The sequence below is a fragment of the Anthonomus grandis genome, chromosome 8, assembly GCF_022605725.1.
Source record: "Anthonomus grandis grandis chromosome 8, icAntGran1.3, whole genome shotgun sequence".
NCBI lineage: Eukaryota > Metazoa > Arthropoda > Insecta > Coleoptera > Curculionidae > Anthonomus > Anthonomus grandis.
The window spans coordinates 13,235,156-13,259,163 of NC_065553.1; the positions used below are offsets into that span (position 1 = coordinate 13,235,156).

Below are 24,008 nucleotides of genomic sequence, written 5' to 3' on the forward strand. Positions count from 1 at the left end.
TACAGGGTGTGCCAACAAGGTGTACGGCTAAGATAGCGCCTTAACTATACGAGGTAGAGCAAAAAGTTCTACAGCAAAGTTGTAGGGTTGACAAAAACCTACGAACTAAAAATATTTTTATGTATACTGGGTGTGTCACAAAAAAGTTACTATAAAATATGATTTTTTTAAAAATGGTACGCCCTGTATATTATGGTACTAAAATGTGAGGCAAAAAGAGTACTTTACTTTGGTATAACGTTTTTAAAATTTCCGTGCGGCGTCGCAACGTAATAAATTTTTTTATGTTATTTTTTCCTTTTAGAGGGTTCGTTTAAAAAATCATAATTAACTTAAAATTTATTCTGCGCCTATGAAACTTGTACCACAGTTAGTCTAGGCTAACTATGATAATTTGTAATTTTTTAATACAGGGTGTTTTTAAAGAACTTTCAAACTTTCTGAAATTAAATACGCAATATCTCAAATTTTTCAAATGGAACACCCTGTATATTTGTATCTAACTAAGTTTGTCCCTCAAATACCCTCTTTTATATTATACCTATTTTTTATTTAATATGTCCTATAGCCAACCCAAGTACTTTTTGAGATATTTTAACTTTTCTGTAAAATACTATGCATAAAACGGGTATTCTTTAAGTTTTGATCAAGATTGCTTAGAAACATTGGTTTAAACGTCAAATAATAATTGTCAGATTATTATATTATTATATTATTATAGGAAGAGCACAGGTCCCAAAATTGAGCGCCTCGAGGCACACCTTTTCCTATAATTTGGGGGCGGGAAAACGTTTGTGAGCCGGAATGTGTCACACAAACTATTTGTTCTCTTTGCTCTAGATATGAACTGAGTAGATAGATATGAATTTAGATGCTGCACCCCTGATGCCATACCGTTCCAGGATGTCCAGCAGTAAAGAATAATCAACCGTGTCAAACGCCTTAGACAAATCGAAATACAGTCCAGCTACACTGGCCTTTCTCTCAAGATTCTCCATGATATATTGTATTGCACTATAAATGGCCATTTCCGTCGATCTTTTGGGAACGAATCCGTATTGGTGTTTATTTATTATTTGATGGTGAGTTAAATAATTCATAACTATTTGATAGATAACCCTTTCAAATACCTTCGATATGTTTTAAATTAAAGATAAACCTAAATAATACTTTTAAAAAGTAGACTAAATGAGAAAACTTTCCAAAGTACTAGCCAGGTTAGTGTACAATTTCTTTAGTTCAGTATGATGGGTCAAAGCTAAAGGATTGAAAATAAAGATAAGTAATGTTTCACTTTAAAATAGATTTCTTACTAAATGTTATGACCGCTTTGTTTAATGTTAGTCTTTAACGAATCAAATGGTTATGCAGTGTTGCAAAACTGAATCAGAATCTGAGATACATATGATGTGATAATAGAAAATCTGATCTAAGAGTTCGATTTTGACGAATTTCATTAAAGAGCTCAATAACCATCGATTTTTTACTTTCAGTATTATCGTTGAGACACCTTGTATACATCACATTGAAATACAAACCTATTTTTTATAAAAATGTTATTTTGTTCTGTAAAGGAGGTGTCTTTAATTATTGTAATTAAAACTGTTTTTATAGTAATAGTACTTGTGCCTAAATATAGCAATAATTATGGAAAGCAAAAGATTCAATTGAAAAAACTCCTTACCTATATTATTGTTCTTATTGGTATTATTCTCCTCTGGTACTCCAGTAATTTCTACCTTAACCTTCTTGACTTGGTTTTGCGTATCGGCTTCAATTGTCCGATCTTGTGTTTCCGCCCGTTTTTTAGCTTTCCTTTTGTTAACTTCCTCCTTATTTTGCTTCTGTTTTAGGTCGTCCAACAGGCTAAGCATGCTACTGCCGGCAAGATCAAACGCGGTTTGACCCTGAAATTTATTTAATTGAAATTGGAAAAAAATCGTGAATTGGGGAGAATGCGACAACTTACAACATAATTTTTAGAGTCTAGATCGGCCAGACTTTCAACCAATAAATGACATGCCTCCTTTTGACCCCAATACGCGGCCGCATGAAGCGGTGTCCATCCGTCCACGTCTTGGGCATCGATATCAGCGCCGCATTGCAGTAGTATCCTACAGGAAAGCATAAACTTAACTAATTAACCAGCATGAAAAATTGTATGAGCTTAGAAATGTTATATGGCTTTAAACAGTGGAATTAACACTGGCAAGGCTTTAATACTATTTTGAATGACTCTTGGATTGATTGCGTAGGTGAAGTGAAAAAATTGGGACTATACTGGTTCATCCAACTCAGAAATCAATGTAGTATCAATTAGCAATAATAATTTATTAAATGTTATTTACGGGCTGAGACTGTGAAAGACGCGATTAACACGTTAACTGCCACAATGTTGAAAAAAAACCAGGCCCAGTGGCCAAATTGTGGTTTTTCATAAAAACATTAAGAAATCCGTTATTTATTATTAATTAGTCAATAGTTTGCAAAAGTTCGATATAGAACTTGTGTTTATACCTAAGAGTCTACATTGGGTACGCGTGGCGACAACGTAATGTATCACACAAGTGGAGTCTCACTTATTATATATTTAGTAATGGGAATTTGACATGAACTTATAAATATACCTGGACTGCCAATTCGAAATGAAAAGTAAATGACCACTACTAGAGGGCAGCCATTTTGCGTGATTGTAACACTGACAAATTTTAGTTGTGCCAACTGTAGGGAAACAAAACAATTAAAGTTCTTGAGAGGTTATGTTTACAAAAATACAAAATAGAAAGTTACATATAGGTAAAAATTTACGATAGTTGCGTTAGAGCTGTGATTTTTCTGGTACTTCTTTAAGAATTTCGTTAAAATTTATGAAAGAAAGTAATCCTCACCTAAAATGAGACAAAGTTTCAATCAACTTGGAATAGATGCAGGCACTTTAAAATATTTGTTTTATCATTCTGATAATCTTGAATCTTATAAATACTAATAAGATGAAAATCATGAAATTCATTTAAATTTTTGCTTGTATTTACTTAACAAATTCAGTTAAAAACACTTATTTTCTTTCTATTTTTACTATTACGAGTTTTACTTTCCTTCCATGTACAGTGTTTCCACATTAATAGTAAAAATTTGTATATAGTAAAAATATAGTAAAGTAAAAATTAGTAAAGGTTTGTATATAGTAAAAATATATTATTCTGTCAACAACTCAATATATGCTTCTATTATAAACAACACAGATGGACAATTCACAATAATTCAGTTTTGAGAGACTGAACCACATACCTTTAAATAAAGATGGTAATACATTATTCGCGTATTAAATAAGGAGAAAGATACATAGCCTGTTCCAGACAATATGCCCAAGCGTCGTTTACAAATCGCCAAAAACTAGGCAATCCGCTATACTCACACGTCAAACGTCAGCGTCGTCAACTTCATTACCGATATTTAATATATTTTTTGTTGGTAACACTAAAAATTTTCAGAGTGACACAAACCATATAAAAATGGCGACCACCATGCAGTGGTCATTTTTGGGTATCGTAGCCATATACATTAGCAGTCCAGGTATATTTATAAGTTCGGGGGATTTGAGCGTCTAATCGATTGACATTTCTGACGAATATTGCGCGATAGCGCCAAAAGTTGCATCTTGATTACTTGATTACTTCAATACGTTACTGTATGTGGTGCAGTAAGCTCTATTTCGCTTTTTATAAAATCTATTACGTTATTACAACGTGCTTTGAAAAATGAGTTGAACAAGAACGAAGATGAAAAAGAACAAAACCAGATGCATCAATTATGGCAGGTAAGTTTAGTTATTTAGTTATTTATTTAGTAAATTAGTTATTTACGGTAGAGATTCACGTATTTTATTATGTTTAGAGTCATAATAAAAGCATACAACATTGTAATACATATACATTCATATACAGGATTGCCCATCAAAAACCTCAACTTTCACAAAGATGGAGACAAGGAAACTGAAAAGCCTGCGGTCGTGGCTGATTATAATAAATCTTATATGATTGATCTATCGGATCAAATAAAGGCATTCAACACATGCGTTGGAAGAGGCATAAAATGGTACAGAAAGCTAGCAGTGGAGCTTTTTAACCGGCAGTGCCCTGGTGAATGCTTATATATTATATCAGGAAGTGTAGACAAATCATTACAAAAGAACTTCTGAATCTTGACAAGCCTACAGAGGGAGCTAGTAACATAACATTCTTGGAGATGTTCACAAGGCTTTACGAGGCAGATGCGTTTAGTGCTATGGAAAATTGATAGAACAATTTGATCGACACCATGCACAGGCAAAATCGCCAAGAACCAAATTTAGATGTTCTCAATGGGCAAAAACTATTGTCTATCATGCTTTTTTGAAACACATCAGTGCACAAAATTAAAAAATACATATAAATGATATATGTATTTTTGATTTTACAATAAGCTGTTTTCTATGTTTATACATTCTGAATAAAGTTTATAATAAGTAAGTAAACATTTTCTTACACCAACTTGTTTCTCTATTAGCTTTGATATAAAGTGTCCAAATAAATGTATGTATTTTTTTCGTATACAGTCACATGTACCCATATATAGGTCTCGTTTCACAGGCCAAATATATAAACCGCCTCTTACAGCTTGCTTTTTCGCGCCCATAAGAAATACACATAATAGAGTTGCCGCTGTGGTTACACGCGGCTGAAATATATTCATGTACTTGTATGTCGCGGCCAATATGAGCAATTACTTGAGACTCCACTGTGGGTACTCACGGCAGTAAAAGTGTTTAGCAATTTATTATACACTACCCAGTTCAAACAAACGTGCCATCCAGTGAAACGATTTTAAACGTTTTTCGCACACTGAAATTTTAGAATATTTAAGGGCAAAAATATTCGATTTTTGTGACTCACGACACTGAAGGCACCATCAAGGTTGGAATTTTATAATCTGCTCAGGTATTGTGGCAGCTTAACAGGGGAATATCTTCGAGCATTTAATAAGTTGAATTATTTCCATAACTTTTTTAATTAGATGATTCTTAATTGGTCAGAACAATTTTTGGACTGACATGTCCAGACCCATATATAGGAAAATATGTCAAAGATCATATTCATGTAATACATAGTTTATGGACTTAATTATTAGACCGCTTTTTTTTTGTTAAAAATTGCGATGTTTTTCTTTTTACAAATTTTTTTCCTATCTGAACCCCAAGGTCTTTACTAATTATTGTCATGCTACAATATCATTTATAACAAAGATAAGGAAAATGTTGAACTCTTATATCTAGCCATGGTGATAGGGGCTTGTATTTGGTTTTAATCTTGCTCAAGATACATCTATAGAATGAGAAAATACAGCAAAGTTTCTAAAAGCCAGTTTCTCACCAATTAAACGATTTTAACTGGCTAAATATTACAAAAAGAAGCAAATTACATTCCTTGCTTTTATTTCAAAAGAATCTAATCACGGTGAAAATAAAAGAATCTAGATACCTTAATTTTTAGAGAAAATTAAATATAGTCAGATTTCCTGAATTAAGAAATCTTAAAAATATAAATAAGCGTTCTTAACTCAAATTTAAGGTTAAAGAGTTAGTTACCCTGTCATGTAGTTTTTTTCAGCAATATTTTTTTACAACTTCTTTCAGCTTTATAATGATTTTCCTCCAGATCTATCTATCTAAAGATCTAACTATATATGTTTATGTATCAGATTATTTTATATTTTACTGGCATTGATAAAATTTAAAAAATGTATTTATTAATAGCAGTAATTTCTTACTTCATGACGTCGATGTACCCTTTGGCTGCGGCTACATGTAAGGCAGTAGCGCCCGTTTTAGGATGGGCCTCATTTACTGAGGAACTCTTTGTAGCTAGCCACTCCTTGGCATCCTTAAGCATGGCTTTTTCTTCATCACTTCTGGCAGCATCACAATTAATACCTGAATAAAGTAATGGAGCAAATTAATAAAATTTAATTAAATCTTTTAACCATTTAAACCTTACCTCTTTTATTAATTTCCCCTTTTAATAAATCTTCCATTTCCTGATACTGGGCAATGTCGATGGGAAGCTCTCCATCATTGTTAACTGCAGCTACATTGGCACCTTTTTCGATAAGAAACTCGGCGATGTATTTTAGGCCGCAGCCAGCAGTAGCATGAAGAGGAGTCCATCCCTCATTATCCCCGCGGTTGACATCTGCCCCTTGCTCTACCAGAAATTCGACCATGTCAAGATTGTCATCTATGCATGCCTGAAGAAAATAAATCAACATATCATGAAAAGAAAAGATGGCTTTAATAAGCGATTTTTATAAGGATAAAAATATAAATAAATATAAAAAAATATTCAAGAATTGCCTGGTTGAGAAAAGCTGGTTTTCTCTTGATAAGTTTTTTTCGTAAAATTTTCAGCAGTAAAGGTTTTTATTGGTGGTAATTGAAACTTAAATAATTTTTATATATGTATGTATATTGATCTAAGATATCTTAATAATATTTGTACCTTTTTTTTTTGAACTGTAAATATGACATTTTATTTATGTATGTATACAATGTGCTTTGTACTGAGGAAATAAACGATATTATTACAAAAATGTATATTGACCTAGTTGCTTTAAACTATCAATTGTGACTCCCATATTAGAATGAGGCATTGCCACTGCTGCAAACTTTTATAAAATATTTGAAAAGTATCTCGAGCAAAGTTTGGTTCCTGATTGCTCACCAGGTGCTTCTACCACAACAATACAGTTTCATTTGTGGTTGTAGTATCAATGATGACAATTGACGTCTGAGTTTGTTAGAAACCTAATTCTGGGCAAAAACTATTGCAGTGTTTATTGACTTGCTTTTCATGATAGAGGGACAGTGCTTCAACTTTTAAAAAGTTACATTACAATAGATAGAAATCAAAGGCTTCAAATCAATAAAACACTAAGTAGTGAACTGAAAATAGAAATGGGTGTACCACCGGGTATTTGTTCTGGGCCTTATTCTCTTGTTGGTTTATTCCCTGTTAAGAAATATATATAAATGGAATGTCATGGAATGTCAATTTCATATGCCAGTATTAATGCATTAATTTTAAGAACAGATTCTTGAGAAGAGACTCAACAGAAGCTAATAGGTGGTATCAGGGTAGTTAAAAATTGGCTCTATATGTATAAATTATCATTAAGTCTCACTAAGACTAATCATATAGCCTCTTTATAAGCTAATAGACCTCCATTCTCAACTACAATGGTATATCATGACCAGATTAATGAAGTTTCACAAACCAAATACCTTGCGAGAGTAATTGATAAATATCTAAAATAGGACTTCCATATTGATTATGTATCAAATAGAATTAAAACTCTGCTGCATAATTTTTTTCTTCTAAGAGATATAGTTAATAAAAAACTTTAAAGAAGCTTGATATAATCTAAAAATCTATTCTAAAAATAATGTATAACCCTAGAAGATACCCATCCAACTTACCTTTTGCTGAAGAAATTCATCTGTATTACTAATTCAACATGCTACTAGAGAATTTGTGATTTTTTATGTACTGTATGAGGCAAATTATATAACAATAGAAGGATAATTAATCTGGAAGGAATACATAGTTATGAAACAAGAATTAGATACAATGAACTGAATATACTTGCAATCAGTTCATACAATCTTAATCTGAGATATTTAAATACTTTTGAAATAAAACTTTATGATGTATTACCATGTGAGGTAAGCAAGTGATCTAAAATAATAGAGTTTAAAGTATTTATAAAAAATGATAAAGGGTTCTCTTTGTTTATATGTACACAGATTATATTATATTCTATTTTCATGAAAATCCTTTTTTTTAGCCTTACACTTATTCAGAATATATCTGATATTTTGCTTTTAAAATATATTGTATACATGTCAATAAAACACTGTTATAACCTGGCCAATAGAATCTATGAAAAAATTGAAAAAAATTGTGATGGAAGTAAAGGCTATAATTTGGGAGATGTTTTTTCTAGAAAAACAAATATACAACAAGCCATAAAATAATAAATCCAAATACTTTCCCAAAAGTTTAAATGGTTTTAAGTAATGTATCATTTCTTTATTTATTTTTACAACAAACCTGTTGAGAACAAAACCCAATTTTAAAATAAAACTCTAAAGTCAACTGAAAATCTCATTGGACCTGAATATGTATTTATTTAAATGCAATTACAAATCACACAATTAAAACACCTGTAAGAAAATGATGTATTTATGCACCCATAATTTAAATATTCTTCACACTGAGCTTGATGTCTTTGAGACTAATCCTAATTAATAATCCAGAGGATTAATATAAATCCACACTAACACACTACAAAAAAAAATAAATAAATTTATCTTAAACCGAAACTATAACAGTGTCAATAAATCTTCAGTCTATGCCAATATAAGATTTATTGTTGGATCTGCTTTCCAAATCCAAAGCCTCAGATTAGTCAGCACTTTAAATTGAGAAACTATTTTTACACCATGGTTATTTTTATGTTTGGTCTGTTCAGATGGTCAAACACTATTAGAAAAACTGTGACGTCACTCTCACTGGAATGATTCCAGTACTGTACTTATTATATAATTTTTTTTAGGCAGATTATAGAATAAACGAATTTGGAAATTTGTTATTTAGGATATGGCATAAATAGGTTACATTACCTATGCGATGAAAATAAATTAATTTTTTTGATTAGGTTGACAATAAAATATATTTTTAGACAAGTTTATGTTGTAATATTTTTTATTCCTAATTTTTATAAATGGTTCTGCAAAATTTACTTTATATGCTGATGATATGACTATTCTATGGAATTGTTCTGAACAGCACTTTGTAACACAAGCTATTCTCTCTGATCTTCAAAAGTTAAAATCCTGGGTTGACTCAAATCTTCTTCAGAACTTCACCAAAACTAATGTAACTCTGAGGTAAAATTTCTGGGTGTTGTTATTGATGAAAAACCTACTTTTAAGGCTTGTATTGAATTCTTGAGAATTGAATCCTTGTGAGAATCACTGGCACTAAACCTGGGACATTTATTGGCAAAGACAGTTTATTTTGGCTATATTGAGAAAAGGCTAAGATAAAATCCTAGCTTTATACAGTTTTTTCATCTTAGAGATTGTGTCTCTGATCCATAAAAATTGTCAAAGATAAACATCCCTGATTCCATCTTACCTGACATGAAATACAAAAAATCTTTTGCTGCCAATTCCGGGTTCAGCTTCAGTTGAAAGATCAATTGTTTATGAGAGCATAAAGATGTATATTCATTTGCCAAGAGCTTGTGCTTCTCTTAAACAATTAAAAAAAGGGTTAAGTGTTTGCTCGTTTGCGGTGCATATTACAGCCTTAATGAATACTATAGGTACTGTAATAATTTTTAATCTATATACAGAGATATACATATACAGTAAAACAAGAAATATTTCTTGTTTTACTGTACAGATAATTTTTATGTTAGGTTTTGACATTTAATTTTTACTTGGACTAGGTATTTCATATCTTACTGTTGCTTTATCAAGGAGACTTTGTCTTTTGATAATAAAGCTTTTATTTTGACTTCAATAATCTTTAAATAAATTTGATAAGCAGTTACAAAAATATGATATTTCATGATGTTTTGTGTATATTTGTTTTCTGCTATTTTTTTTCTTTAAGTTCAAAATCTGCCAAGAAAATAAAATCAAAATTCATAGAAATTTTTTTTTGATATTTGTGAAATTATGAAATTTGTGATGTTACAATTGTAAGATATTAAGTGTTTCTATAGATTATATAAATACATTTATACTATCTACAAAATCCTTTAAATAATATAGTCTCACATTGTGACATTGTTCTACATCATTCTGACTTTCTGTGGTGTTTATTGTAAACATTGGAATTAATAAAGAATAATACTACTACTACTATCTGAAGCATGAAAACCAAAAAAGTATAATCAAAATGTTAACAGACATTAAAAATTTTCATGGTGCTTAAGCAATAACACTTAAGATCTACTTTTTTTATATTTTAATTAAGATTTTCCAAATTAAAAAACCTTCAACATGTTTATTTATTAATTGAATATTAGCTTTTATTACTTTTGAACAAAATATATATGAGGATGAAGTAAATTAAAACTAGATATAAAAGAAGTAATACCTATTAAAATCTTAGTTTTATATACAATATTATATGCTCTAATAAATTCAGTTGGAAATAACCGTTATAAGAGAGTTAATTTTCTTTGTCGAATAACAAATGTGAAAAATTTCTCAGGTCTACTTTACCAAAATAAATGGTGATTTTTAAAAAGGCTGGTATAAAAAGATCAAAGACATATTAACCCCTTTCAAGTTAAACATTTTCTGTTGTCACTTTGGATGTTAATCACATTAATACAATCTATAATTTTTCCCAATGATATGATGCTCCTTCCAACATATTTAAAATACATATAGTATGAAAAATTAGATATTCTTAGAAGTCAATGATTACTCATTGAATGTTTTTTTTTGTTAAGAATATAAAAGTTTACAATATTGGCCTAATGACATAAAGACCTAAATTAGCCAAATACCAGATTAAACAAATGAATTAACTCAATTCAAGTCATGAAAGTAATTTGCTTTTGTTACAGCTAATTTTTATGTACTGCACATTGCCTGAGGGTCAATGACCTAGTGGAATTGGACAAATTGTAATTAAAACAAATAAAATAGAGAAATAGCAATGGTCTCAGCTCAGTTATGGGTCAATAATTTTAAGCAGTAAAGGAACAGGACACTGACAGCTTTAGGCTTTAGTAAAATCGACTATTTTAAATCAGACTAGAGCTGTAATTAGGTCAATTTGGGGATTTTCAATATTTACATAATAAAACAGACATTAGGCCAAAAACTGGCCCAGATGTCGCGGCCATATTGCGTATGGTTTACGTCACACGGCAGAGTCACGGCCTTCGCCACAGGTGGACCTGGGGCCCTAAACTTCTTGGGGCCACCTACCTGGTGCAGGGCTGTGAGGCCGTCCACGTTCGCCGTGTTGATGTCGGCCCCCTTTTCCAGCAATTTGAGCACTTCTTCCTTGTCCCCGGCCGCGCACGCCGCCAAAAACACGCATCCCGCCGAGAATTTCACTTTTCGAGACTTTTGCTTGGGCGAAGTTGGTTCCCGATTTGTGTCCGATTCTTCCCATCTTTTTAGCTGCTCCGCCCGCTTAAAAAGGGCGGAATTCGACCGGGTCTCCAGCGACATTTTCCGTGAATTTTTATAGGCCGCACTCGAACACCATTACTTATTTTTTCGCTTGGAAAATGAGTTATTTTTTGCACTTTTCTCACTACATTTGACAAGCGCAGGGTGCGGTGCGATTTTGCTAAAATAAACTTTTGACTTTGACAACGGGCGCCATCTTCCGTTCACTGTCATTGATGTGACGTTCTTGTCAGAGTGCGGGACTTTAGGCATTGCCGGTAAATAATTTCTGTGACATTGACAATGAAGTTTCACTAATAGCGTTTTCCATTTGTTGTACTATATTTAAAACTCCATTTGGACTGGGTAACATTAAAAAATTTAAGATATCTTACTCTAGCAGCAATAAGAAAATAAAAGAAGAGAAGGACTGTTTGCAGGAACAAAAATTGTAAAATACCACAAAATTTGGCAAATGCCAATGATATCAGTAACTACAGACTTTGCCACATCCTTACAACATCAATTGAACTGCACAAATAAGATTAATTTTAAATTCAAATAATTCTTACTACGCCAATAATTTAAAATTTAATTTAAAGTATCATATATCAACAGTTCATAGAATATTAAACAACATAAAAAGTAATGCGACTGGAGTAGATGAAGTATCACCATTAATGCTGAAATATAATGCAGTCCTTACATTGATATATATACCGGGTGACCCAGGAAAAAAGGTGACACAGGAACACCTAATTTACTCTAATTATTTTACTCTTTAAGATAAAGAAATGAAATTTGGTATATTGATGGAATTGTTATAGGAGCATGATTTGATATATTCAGTCGCTTTTTGTCACTTCCTGTTTAACCGGAAGTCCGAAATACAGTGATACTGCATTTACTACTTTTTGTTTTATAATTATAGAAAAAATAAATGTTGCTTTGAAGAAAAAAAAAGAGTGCCCTGAATGCGTTAAAAGTTTTAATTTTTAATCATCTTATGACTTAAATCTTTTACACGTATCTTTAGAATGTCCAAACCGGTAATTTTGGCATTGGTTTTTAAATCGGTGGATAAATAAGCCTATAACAAGAAAAAAAAGGATTTTTTTAAGCAGGCTGCAAGGTCCAACTCCACTGCATGTGACTCGTTAGAAATTTAATTTACTCTTACCGATTCCTAACAGTATTTTGGTCAAGAGGTCATTGTTATATGAGGGTCGAAAAGTTTTGAATCATTTGCCTATTGGTTTAAAAGCAATTATGATTCATTAAGGACTTTTAGAGAATTGCTGAAGAAGTCTGAAGAAGATTCCTTTCTTATTGTGAATGAGGCTAAAGTTTTATTTATATATGTTTTTTAATTAGTTTTATAGTTTATATATATATATACCTATTAGTTTTAATACCTTTTATTTTTTATACTTTAAGTTCTAGCAGATTTTGATATTTTATTCTGTTTCACTATTTCATAATTGGTTTTATAACTTAAATCATATTATGTTTTACACTATACCTACTTCATATATTTTATAGTTTATATTTTACTACTTGAGGTATAATAATTTTCATCTGGCAAACTAAATAGAGAACGACACTATTACCAGTCAATCCAGACACTATTAAAGAAATGAAACGATGATATATATAAAAAAATAGGTTAAAGTCCAGTTCAGAGATCTATTAGAATCTTTGATGTGTCGCAGATGCCGCAGTAACTAGTCCGTGCGCCTGTGTCGTATTTATTGTAAAAGATGCAGGATAATCAAAGTGACACGGATATTGCCAAATTGCTAAGGAAAGGCGTGTATTCAACATACAAAAACAATGAGGTTCTGACCATGAGATGATTAAGGACACCTTATCGGCAAGGGACAAACATTTCTCAGTCTCAACCTTGCGGAGATATCTGATAAAACTTGGATTTAAGCTTAAGATGGTTAACAAAAGAGCTGCTGTAATGGAATTGTCAGCTGATGTATAGAATATTTGAAGAAAATTCAAAATTTTGGGAGGAAGAAAGATCCATATATTATTTATCCGAAACATGGTATGATACATTTATGATTGATGTATGATTTTCATTCTCTGGGAAAAAGTCGTTTTTGCCATAGTAAGAAAACCATATTTTTATTAATTAAACAAGTTTAAAGTTTTGTTTTTTTCAGCTTACTGCTCCTGTTTGTCCTTCAGCGACACAATAAAGTATATATAATGTAATGCTTTAGTTTTCATATGCTGATGTGCGAGATGAAGTTGGAATCCATTGTGGCAACAGAGAAACTATTTCCTTCCTTATTGGAAAAAACTGCTAAAGAACAAAAGCAAAAAACCAGAATTTAGAAAATTGTATTAACTCTTTGGGCCAGATTCAAAAGAGTGATTAAATTTATAAAAGTATTTCGGATCCAGTAAATGTAGTGTTTTGTATAAGATTTTTATTTTTAGTATAAGCATTTATTTCTGTTAATTTTCATCTAATCTCTCCTAATATGCACAATAACTAAATATGCGGCAAACAAATTAATAAATATTACATTCAGGATGTAAAGTGTGTGTTTTTTTTATAAGTAAAACTTGTGTCTTTTAAACGCATAAAATATAGACAGCTAGATGATTTTTAATGTAAAAGTTTATTTTAAAAAATATACTTCCACTTTTCTGACTACATAATTACTTTTCATCAAAAGAAGTTGGTACTAAATATAGAGATGGTGGTTTTCATGAGTAAATTATTATAATAATATAACATAATATGTATTAATTAAAAAAAAACAATAATAAAGGACATTGAATATGGCAGCCAAAATCCTCATTAATAATCACCACCAAGTAAAAATAAATCTCAATACCCAAAAAAAGGAAATATATAAAATTTGAAGACAAATCAAAACATTTTACCACACCGGCACACGGACTATTCGCGGCACATCAAAGATTCTAATAGATCTCTGAACTGAACTATAATAAAATTGATTCTCTTTTATATATCCCGTCATCATGTCAGTCTAAGAATTAGAAAAGTATTGTAACAAAGTGATGTTTTTCTGATTTAGACTGGCAAAGCATAAGAGAAAAACACATTTTCCAGTCAATCCAAACACTATTAAAGAATAATGATACAATGATATTAGGAAGTAGGTTAAAAAACTTTCGCGGTATTTTTGATAAAATAGGATATACCCCAGACAATTCCCTCCATGTTATCAGCGGTTTTAATTAAATTGAGAGATCGGACTCTATTCAGATATTGCATATAACTTGTACCGCAACATCAGTGCATGGTATTGTCCTCTGTAGTTTTTCGGGAGCGTTGAACCATATTGTGATACTCCCAAAAGGTTGAATTGTTCATTATCTATTATCAATCAACAATATTATTAGAGATACCATAGCAGTTTCATTTGAAGCAAAACTTGTAATACCCACATCCCAAGCTCGATTTGGTTTCTATCATCCGCATCAACGGCTTTTTTTTCCTGTTGCTTCTTGGTACATTCTGTTCAATAATTTTATAGCATTGAACAGGCAGTTTTAAACGGTAATTTTTTTAAATCGTGGACGAGCAAGGTGGTTAGCGCTAATATGAATAATCTCAATACCGTCAAATCGCCTTTCGATTTATTTTTAATTTTTTCGATATTTCAAGACCTCTGAAGGCATCTCTGACTTAAATTAGCATTTTTTCGCAAAGAATCGGTCCATTTTTAAATGTAATTGAAAACAGATCCCTACTTACCTCCGTAAAACCATTTAATAATTTAAACTCTTAATCCATAGTCTTCAATTCTTCAAAACTAAATCATTTTAAACATTTAACATATATTTAGCTTTCTTGCTAAAAAAATAAAAATCGTGTGTCCTACCATATGAATTATGTATTATCAAATATTTTTAATCCATATAAATTTACACAAAGGGGTCAATATTTACAATAAATGCGCTAAAATTAAACTTATAATTTTACATAATCAATAATGTTTGAAAAAAAATGGTTTAAAAGCATTTAAAAAAAGTCAGATATATTATCAAGATTCAAATTTCTGTACAGGGTGTTCAATAAGCTTTATGACAAACTTCGACAAATGAGTTAATTTTTTTTTACTAAGGAGCGGTTTTCAGGTATTAACATAATAAATTAAGTAATGTTAATAAAAGTAAAATAGTAAAATAATTAACATAATAAATTATATAATAATAATATAGATATAGAATAGAGTTGTAATGTGATCTGTGTAGGTCTAGGCCTGATGATGCTCCAACAGGAGCGAAACACGTGTAGCTTTTAAGCTTTTTTAAGAAATTATATAGATTGGATGAGACCGTGACTTTGTGTCCTTACCTTTGTTTTTGTTTTTAAGTAATGTATATTGGCCGATTTAATGCCGATTGCTAAAGTAATTTATATAATTTCCTGAGACCCAGCGTCCATTTTCACGTAAACAAAAATTTTTAATCCACTTATTTCTAGAAATATCTGGTAATATACGCGCGGTTATCGTTCTAAGTGCTTGCGCGCAACGACCGAATATCGTCATTTTAGCCACATGCTTGAGAGGTGACGCAAGTGTTTGTTTACAAAAAAAAAATGGCGACAGGGCGCCGTACTTCCTATGATGGTATGTACTCTACATCTGGTAATTTATTTGTTTTTTTTAGAGAAATTTAAAATATGTTTATTTAACAATTTAACGTAGATAGTTTCTTTATTGGTCCTTTGTTTTTTCTTTAATCTGCCTAAACATTACCTGTCCATTTTAATGGACATTGGACTTAATCACCACAATTTGTTATTAACGTCTTTTTGTTTGTTTTAGCTGTATTCGGCCGAAAAAAGTTTTCGAGGCCTGGAGAAGACGACGAAAAGTTTAGAGAAAAATTTTGAATCTTAACCAGGACGACTCAGACTGTGGAATGTCCGACGACGAAGGGGCAACTGAAGATCTGGATATTGAAAACAACCAGCAAGAAGATGAGGCTGAATATGTTGAGTCTAGCAGTGAAGATGAGGAGGACAACCTTCCTCTTAGTATCCTTAAAAATAATTTAACAACTTCCAATGAAGTTCCAACTCCTTTAAGGAGAGCTGTTTAGAAGAAAAATCCTGTATTCTCACCTCAGGAATTTGGAAATTCCTCTCCTGCTGAATCTGATTGTGAAAGTCGAAGTACATAGGTCGAAGACACAATCGCAATGTATATTGATGATGAACTTTTTCAAACAATGTGCGACTGTACAAATGCTAGATATGTTGAATTAAAAGGATTATCTCTAAAACTTACGTTAAGTGAGATAAAACAATTTTTTGGCGTAGTATGCCTAATGTCCTGTTTAAAGTATCCAAGGATTAGACTGTACTGGGCCAAAACAACTAGAGTTTCAGCGATTGCAGATGTTATGGCCAGAGACAGTTTTTTTTGTGATAAGGAGCAATTTAAAACTTGTGGTAGATGGTGACATCTCTGAAGATAATCGTAAATCTGATAGATTTTGGAAAGTACGTCCAATTTTAGAAAGGGTGAGACAAGGATGTTTGCAGCTACCCAGAGAAAAAAATGTTGCTGTAGACGAGCAGATGATTCCTTTCACGGGAATTTGTCACATGAAGCAGTTTGTGAGAGGTAAACCCAACCCTGAAGGACTGAAAAATTTTGTATGTGCTGCTCCTGATGGCCTTGTTGTAGATTTTGAAATGTATCAAGGCAAAAATACATTTTTGGATAATACAGCTAAAAATCTTGGCATTGGGCCGTCTGCTGTTGTTCGGTTGCTTCCAGGATCACATATTTACCACGACAGATATTTTACAACCATTCCACTTCTTGAATACCTCCATGAACGGAATTTGTATATCACTGGTACCATAATGAAGTCACGTGTACCAGCAGCTGTTCACTTGACACCTAACAAAACGTTGGCAAAAATGGCTCGTGGAACCTCGGAAAAGTTTAAAAGGGAGGATGGCAAGTTGGTTGTTGTGCAATGGTACGATTTAAAATCTGTTCTAATGGCATCTACGGCTTTAGGAAGTCAACCAATCAATGAGTGCAAGTGATGGTCAAAAAAAGATGGGAAATATATCCAAGTCCCAAGACCTGAAATTGTGGCAAAATACAATGACTGCATGGCTGGAATTGATCTCATAGATAGAATGATCAGCTACTACAGAATTCAAGCAAGGTCAAGAAAATGGACAGTAAGAACAAATTTCCATTTTTTTGTTTGATTTGGCAATGGCAAACTCTTGGGTTCTTTATCGGAGAGATAAAGCATTTTTTAAAACACATCCCCGAAAAGTTCAGCAATTTCTTGAATTCAAAATAGAGATATGCCGCATACTTGCTAACAAGACAGCCTGATGCTGCAATAGACATGCCACGAAGTATGGCTACTAGAAAAAACCCAGCAGGAAATATCAGTATTAATAACTAATAGAAAAAAACGCAAACATTTTCCTGAAATAGATTCTGAGATAAAAAATTCTGTAAGATGCAAATTAAAAAATTGTAATAAAAAAACTTAATTTTATTGTGATACTTGCGAAACTTTTTTATGCATAACAAGCAATAGAAACTGTTTCAAAGAGTTTCATTCTGAACAATTTTGAAATAACTGCATTTTTCGTTTTTTTTTTCAGTAAAACTTGTATTTTTTTTAATTTTGCATGCAGAAATATAATATTTTCTGAATTCTTAAGATATGTTGACATTTTTATATTTTTATTTTTAAAATGTTAGTTTAAAATGAAACATGTATTTCTTATTTTAAGAATTTAAAATATTTTTGTTTAATCTATTTTTTCTAGGGATTAAGACCCAATGTCCACTTAAATGGACACCAGTTTTTTTGTTAACTTCAAAAAAAAATAAAAAAAGTTATTAACAAAAGTTGTTACTTTTTACACTTTTAAACGAAATTTAAAAGGATTTTTTTCCTAAAAAAAAACACCTCTGGGTCCCAGGAGGATATACAAAAAAAAAAATAACTTGATAATAATATTAATAACTTGTGGCTTTTTGTTAGGTGATTCAACGTTATGAAACTATTTTTAACTGAAAAATTTATTTGTGTGTTCAACGTGTGTTAAACCCTGAGTACAGAATTGAGATTATGCTTAAACTGAGAAAAAAAACAAATAATGCTTAACAAAGGCTCAGAAGTAAACTCCCCCTCAAGCATTAATAAATATGTAAATAGATTCTATTCCGAGTCATTGAGATTTTTAAATAAAAGCGGACCTGACCCCTGGTCGTTTTGGAAAAACTATTAAAATCAAGCTTCCTGTGTTTGTCATAGGCTTTATAGTACACTCTGTATAGAATTAGTATTTTTATACTTTTCAATCTACAGTCAGTCCTACTAACTCTAATAGTTTAACAGCCACAATAAATATGCATACAGGCAAAAAAGTTTGCTTTTGTCATTATATATTTATTTTAAAATGTTGATCTATCATAAGTTATGTAAATATATTTTAAACTAAAATCCCTTAAGAATTTTAAAAAAAGTAAGTTTTTTAAAAGAATACAATCACTAAACTATTCCATTGAATTTGTTTGGGCTAAATTTTTTGCCGATTTCTCTAAAAAGATTTCAATTACCAACTCTTTTTCATTTTACCAAAGTTAGTGCAATAGTCCTGACGTTAGTTTGAAAACCATGTATATATGGAGATTAATTATCTAGTTTTAGTTTAGACATATATTATATCACGTTTTATATAGTTATATAACAGTTCTGGACTGGTTAAGCCCCACAGCAGCTTTTTGAGGGTTGAGGTTCCATCTCATCATCTGCCACCACCAACATATTTCTTCTTACAGAGTTTTGCCTGGATAAACTTCCATTTGCTTGTTTTTCTTCTCGTTTAGCCATCATATCTTGAGCTAAACTTAAAAACATATCTTCAACTCCATCATTTAGTTTAGCTGATGTAAAGTAGTGCTTTGCACCTACTTTTGTTGCATACCTGGAAATAAAAGAACATTGAATACTTTGAAAACATTATGTTTATATATTTCATTATGAATTGCAATAAATACATGGACTATGATTTAATTAAATTTATTTATTTATTTTAAAATACAAAAGACTGGGTTAAGGATAACAAATACAAAACTGAATAAAATTAAGAGATTGCAAGGTCAACACAACTAGCAAAATATAGGTATGTTATTGGTTAGTGTTAGTAAGTAATTTAAAACAAGTAAATAAATTATCAAAAAGGAGAGTATCAAAAATAATTTTATTCTCAGACTTACTCTTGAGCTTCTTCAACTGAAACAGCCCTTTCTTTTTCTAAATCTGTTTTATTGCCAACAATTGCAAGACATACATCTTTTCCAAGCATTTTTCTAAGTTCTTTTACCCATGTTTTGACCCCCTTCTGGAAAGAGTCTAGATCTACAATATAATGAAAGCAATTAATCTAAAATAGTATGGTATATACATAGTATAATATACATATAGCTCCATTTCTATGCACTTACTGGTTATATCATAAACTAATACTGCTCCATTTGATGACCTGTAATAAATAGGACCCAAGGCATGGAATTGCTCTTGGCCAGCTGTATCCCATATTGCCAATTTCATCCGTTTACCATCGATGTTTATATTTTTGTTTAAAAATGCAGCCTAAAAATATATTTTTGAGTATAAAAGGTATCAGTTATGAATAAAAATATACCAAGACAAAAAGCATAACTCTTCTTACTAGAGTTCTTAAAGGTATTGCTATTTAAAAATTATTGAATATTACATTCTTATGATAATTTATATATGTAATTTTTACCGCATTTTATTTAATTATAATTGTATGTCATTTAGTAATTTTAAGCCTTAAAAAACCTATAAATTGTAAATTATTTTTGTCAAAAAAGGATTTTTCCTATATTCTAGTTGTATTCACGTTAATTGACTGAATTCACATTAGTTTATATCAAGTGACTAAACGGCTTTAAAGTGAAAGCAAAATATAGATGGATGTATTTGCTTTTAGTTCATATTTTGCACTGTCATTCCTTGATAATCAAAATTGACATTCATTTATCAGTCTTAATAATCTTAAATAAAATACATATAAAGCTTAAACTATCAATATTAAAGCTCCTTATTTAAATTGAATGCAAGTCTTTTGATTCTTATAAGGCATAATATGTAAAACCTTTCTTTATGTAAGTAATAGTCTAAGGTAAGAATTGAAGTCCAATTAAAATCTTTATCAAAGCACACTGAAAAAGTTGACAAGTTAGCAGAAAATCACCCAAATTATATCAGAAAGTTTTGTGAAGACTATGGCTCTATAATAAATAGGACACAATAATCTTGATTAAGATTAATAAGATTCATAACGACTTTATAGCTTCTTCAATAATCTGCTTACCATATTACCAAACCCATATTAATAGGCTTAAAGCTACTACTTACTACTTTTACTCTTACATCACAATAGTTTTTAAGGAATTTGTTTAGTGTGTTTTTGAATATATTTTTATTTCCTTCACTCACAACAAGTTCTTGAAGAGAGTTTCATCCACTGATAACTCTGCTGGTGGGGAAGTGTTATATTTGCAGATAATGCAAGTTAAATGTTAATTTTAGAGCTTCATCATAGTTGCCATGGATGGTTTTATAAGTTTCTATGTCTCCTCTCTGTCTTCCTTCTTTCAGACTAGTTAAATTGAATAGCTTTAATCTATCCTCATAATTATGGTATGTCTCTACTCTTGATAGGAATTCTGGTTGCTCTTCCTTGGTCTCTTTCCAAGAGCTCTATGACAAAGTAAGGATTCCAGATCATATGGTAGTATTTAAGTTTTGGTCTGGTAAATGTTACATAAATTTTCTTATGAAAGCTTGAGATTTATTGTAAAATGCTCTCCCTGTAAGGTAAATTAGAGAACTAGCTTTTTTTACCATTTAAGCTCAATGTACTTCCCATTTTAGGTTTTCTGATTAAAATCTCCAAGTCTCTTTACCTTAGAACATTGAAAGGCCTTTCAATGTTCTAAGCTCTTTACTCATTTACAGCTGATATGATGTCTGTAATGTTGATGTTATAAATAATTTGCGGGTTGCCTTTTTCTATAAATATGCCCTATTTCCTAATGTTAATTGTAATGCTTTTTTTTCTGTATTTTTGACTTGTGTAAGAGTTTGGACCTTTTGGCATGAATAAATAAATAAATAAAATATATGCAGAATAGTGCATTGGTCGGTGTTGAATTTCATAAGCCAGTTTAGTGTCCAGGATTCTACAGTTCGTATGTTGGCTAAGAATTTGTCAAAATTAGTCAATGGATTACAGTAAACCTTCCTGCAAAGGCTTGGCTATTAATTTGCAAGTTTTTATCTAGATCCACAATAAAGCATCTGAATAGCACAGGTCCAAAGACTGAACCCTGAACAACACCACTAGGTTCTAGATTTGTGTGTGTTCTGTATGAATATCAATATTTGCCCTATTACTTCAGCAAAATGGTTTAACTTGTGAAAGAGGTAAAAGCTTTTGACAAAAATTATGAGATACCTCGTCAAAAGTAGTGGTTCAAATTTGTTGCCTTTCTTACATATTGGTATTGCATGTGCTGTCAGCTGATTTGAGGGTATATTTCCTTTTGTTAGAATGTTGTAAATGCAGATGTTAAGAGACCTACCAGGGCAGTTTTTGATGAGTATGATGGAATTTCATGTCAATTACTGCCTCCTCTACTTATAGTAAGCATAAAGTTAAATTCTAAAATGTTGTTAATTTTATTAAAAGGAATGGGAAAGTTTTGTAGTATTTGAAATCAGTTTACCAGGAGTTCAGCTACCATACTTGGATCTATGACAAGATTCCCAGCCTCTGAGTCTTTTAGATGAATATCAGACAAGTTGACAACTTGATAAATTTCTGTTGATGTATTTATAGAAGTTTTTCTCCTCTCTTCCATAGCAAGGCTTTGTCAATAACTCTGTGATAATGAAACTAGTTTTTCAATTTAAATTTCCAGCAAGCTTTCCTCATACCGATTGTGTGCTTTAGTTATTTATGCTTTTATTTTATTCTGTTGTCTGTGCATCTGCGTCAGGTTTAGTTAGTTTGTATGTATGCCAAAAATGTCTCTTCCTGTCAATCTTTTTAAAGAAATTATGGTTTAGCCATGGTTTTCCTAGTTTTTGCAAGTGGTCCTTAAAGGTATGCAATTTTCTATAATTTTTGTAAATGACCCTACATTTTCCACTGTTATTAGTTTTGTGTCTATCCCTGATAAGTGTGATGTAATATGGCAGTTTCACAGTTTGCTTACATTTTTACCCTACATTTTCCACTGTTATTAGTTTTGTGTCTATCCCTGATAAGTGTGATGTAATATGGCAGTCTCACAGTTTGCTTCAAAGAAGTTCCTCTTTACAATTTCTCTAATTTTGCAGAATCAAGTGTATCTATATTGTTGCTGTAATTAAAGGGTTGAAACATGATTTCTCTAATAAGTATTTTCTGTCTGTGAAAAGTAAGTCTAGAGGCCAAGCCTGTGTCGCCCTGTACTGAGTGGTTTTGGCAATTAGTTGTTTGCAATTCCATCCTTTATATGCATCAAGGAATTCCTCTGCTGCATAGCACACTTTTGTCATAGAAAATTTTGCCAATGTATCTCTGGATAATTAAATTCTACAAATATTTATCACTTAGGGCAGCAATTAGTTCTAAGTTTCCCTGGTAAGTTATTTTCAGCTTAGATATACATTCTAGAATAAATGTTTGGAAGCCTGTTCTTACTTTTAAAAGTGTGGCATTGATGGTTGTTGGTATATTCACTCTTGCAACTGGATAACATATTAATGCATTTTTTAATTAATATGGATCTGTAGAAAATATGTTATAAATTTGATAACATTTGGGATTTTTATCATATCAAAAAAATTTGATTAATTTTTTAATGCACAAAGTGAGACTCTTCTGCATGTACCTTATTATCTTACTTTGTGTCAATTTTTCTGCTTCAAAAATTGAATTTAAAATCTGGCTTAAAAGGTAATATTTGAGGTTAATGAAGTACTCATAATAGTATGTAATTATAACTGTATTTTAACCAATGACTAACTTACAGTGGTTTTCTGAATTGGTTCAAAGAAATTTGAAAACAAAAGTGAATATTACTAGTGTGGATTTAATTCAGTCAATAAATTAAAAACCCATATGGAACTGCCCACAGAGACATGATTTAGATTAATAATAAAATGTGTAATCTCCGTTAATCCACCTTTACATTATTAGAGAGACACATATGAACCAATCTTTTTATAAAAGTTTCAATAAACTGGGAATTCCCTCTCACCTGCACAGTGCTTATATGTTTACTATTAAACTTGTCTTCCACAAATTGCAATACCAAACTAGTTTTACCAACACATCCCTCGCCTAAAAGCACTACTTTAAAGCTTTCCAATCCTCTGGAGTTACCATCCATTGCACTTTTTGTAAAAATATACCTAAAAATACAACAAACAAAACTTTATGTCATGTTGACATTTTGCGGTTAATCAGCTGATTGCTGTTACGTACGAAAATTAAGGCGTTGTTGCAAAATGTTTTTTGTTTCTACTTGGGGTTACCTGATATTGCTCGAGGTGGAGCTAGCGGTCGTAAAGAGGTTGGAAAATTATTCGATTTTTCGGCACATCTTCCGACTAAAAACACCGGTTTTATTTAAAATACTTAAGTTAAAGGGTTGCAAAGTGGTTTACGGATATCTATTAAGAGTATTTTTGAAGATAT

General features: G+C 31.2%; 2 protein-coding genes across 10 annotated transcripts in view; both read right to left on the bottom strand.

Annotated features, from left to right (window-relative positions):
• Positions 1-11,467, bottom strand: part of LOC126739135 (protein phosphatase 1 regulatory subunit 12C) — a 67,661-nt gene extending 56,194 nt beyond the window's left edge. For 3 of the 9 annotated variants that reach the window (XM_050444665.1, XM_050444663.1, XM_050444661.1), the window contains exons 1-5: positions 11,051-11,465; positions 6,033-6,282; positions 5,806-5,968; positions 1,970-2,114; positions 1,685-1,907 (exon numbers count right to left, since the gene is read on the bottom strand). In XM_050444665.1, the coding sequence (XP_050300622.1) occupies positions 1,685-1,907; positions 1,970-2,114; positions 5,806-5,968; positions 6,033-6,282; positions 11,051-11,299 (1,030 nt within the window). In that variant the 5' untranslated portion in view covers positions 11,300-11,465. Of the gene's footprint in view, positions 1-1,684; positions 1,908-1,969; positions 2,115-5,805; positions 5,969-6,032; positions 6,283-11,050 lie in introns of all 9 variants that reach the window. The other 6 variants (XM_050444666.1, XM_050444662.1, XM_050444664.1 and 3 more) reach the window with 4 other exon arrangements.
• A 3,638-nt stretch (positions 11,468-15,105) lies between these two features.
• On the bottom strand, positions 15,106-23,780 carry LOC126739545 (ras-related protein Rab-21). Its single transcript, XM_050445290.1, has 4 exons — positions 23,569-23,780; positions 19,735-19,882; positions 19,507-19,648; positions 15,106-19,214 (listed from the first exon to the last, which is right to left on the bottom strand). The coding sequence occupies exons 1-4, from the start codon at positions 23,698-23,700 to the stop codon at positions 18,992-18,994; spliced, it is 645 nt and encodes a 214-aa protein (XP_050301247.1). The 5' UTR covers positions 23,701-23,780; the 3' UTR covers positions 15,106-18,991.
• Between the last annotated feature and the right edge of the window lie 228 nt (positions 23,781-24,008).

Excerpts from the sequence above, each read along its gene's own strand:
- LOC126739545 (XM_050445290.1), bottom strand. The coding sequence starts at position 23,700 with ATGGATGGTAACTCCAGAGGATTGGAAAGCTTTAAAGTAGTGCTTTTA. Across the intron at positions 19,883-23,568 it reads AACATATAAGCACTGTGCAG|GCTGCATTTTTAAACAAAAA; the intron begins GTGAGAGGGAAT and ends ATATATTTTTAG. Across the intron at positions 19,215-19,506 it reads TCAGTTGAAGAAGCTCAAGA|GTATGCAACAAAAGTAGGTG; the intron begins GTAAGTCTGAGA and ends TTTTATTTCCAG.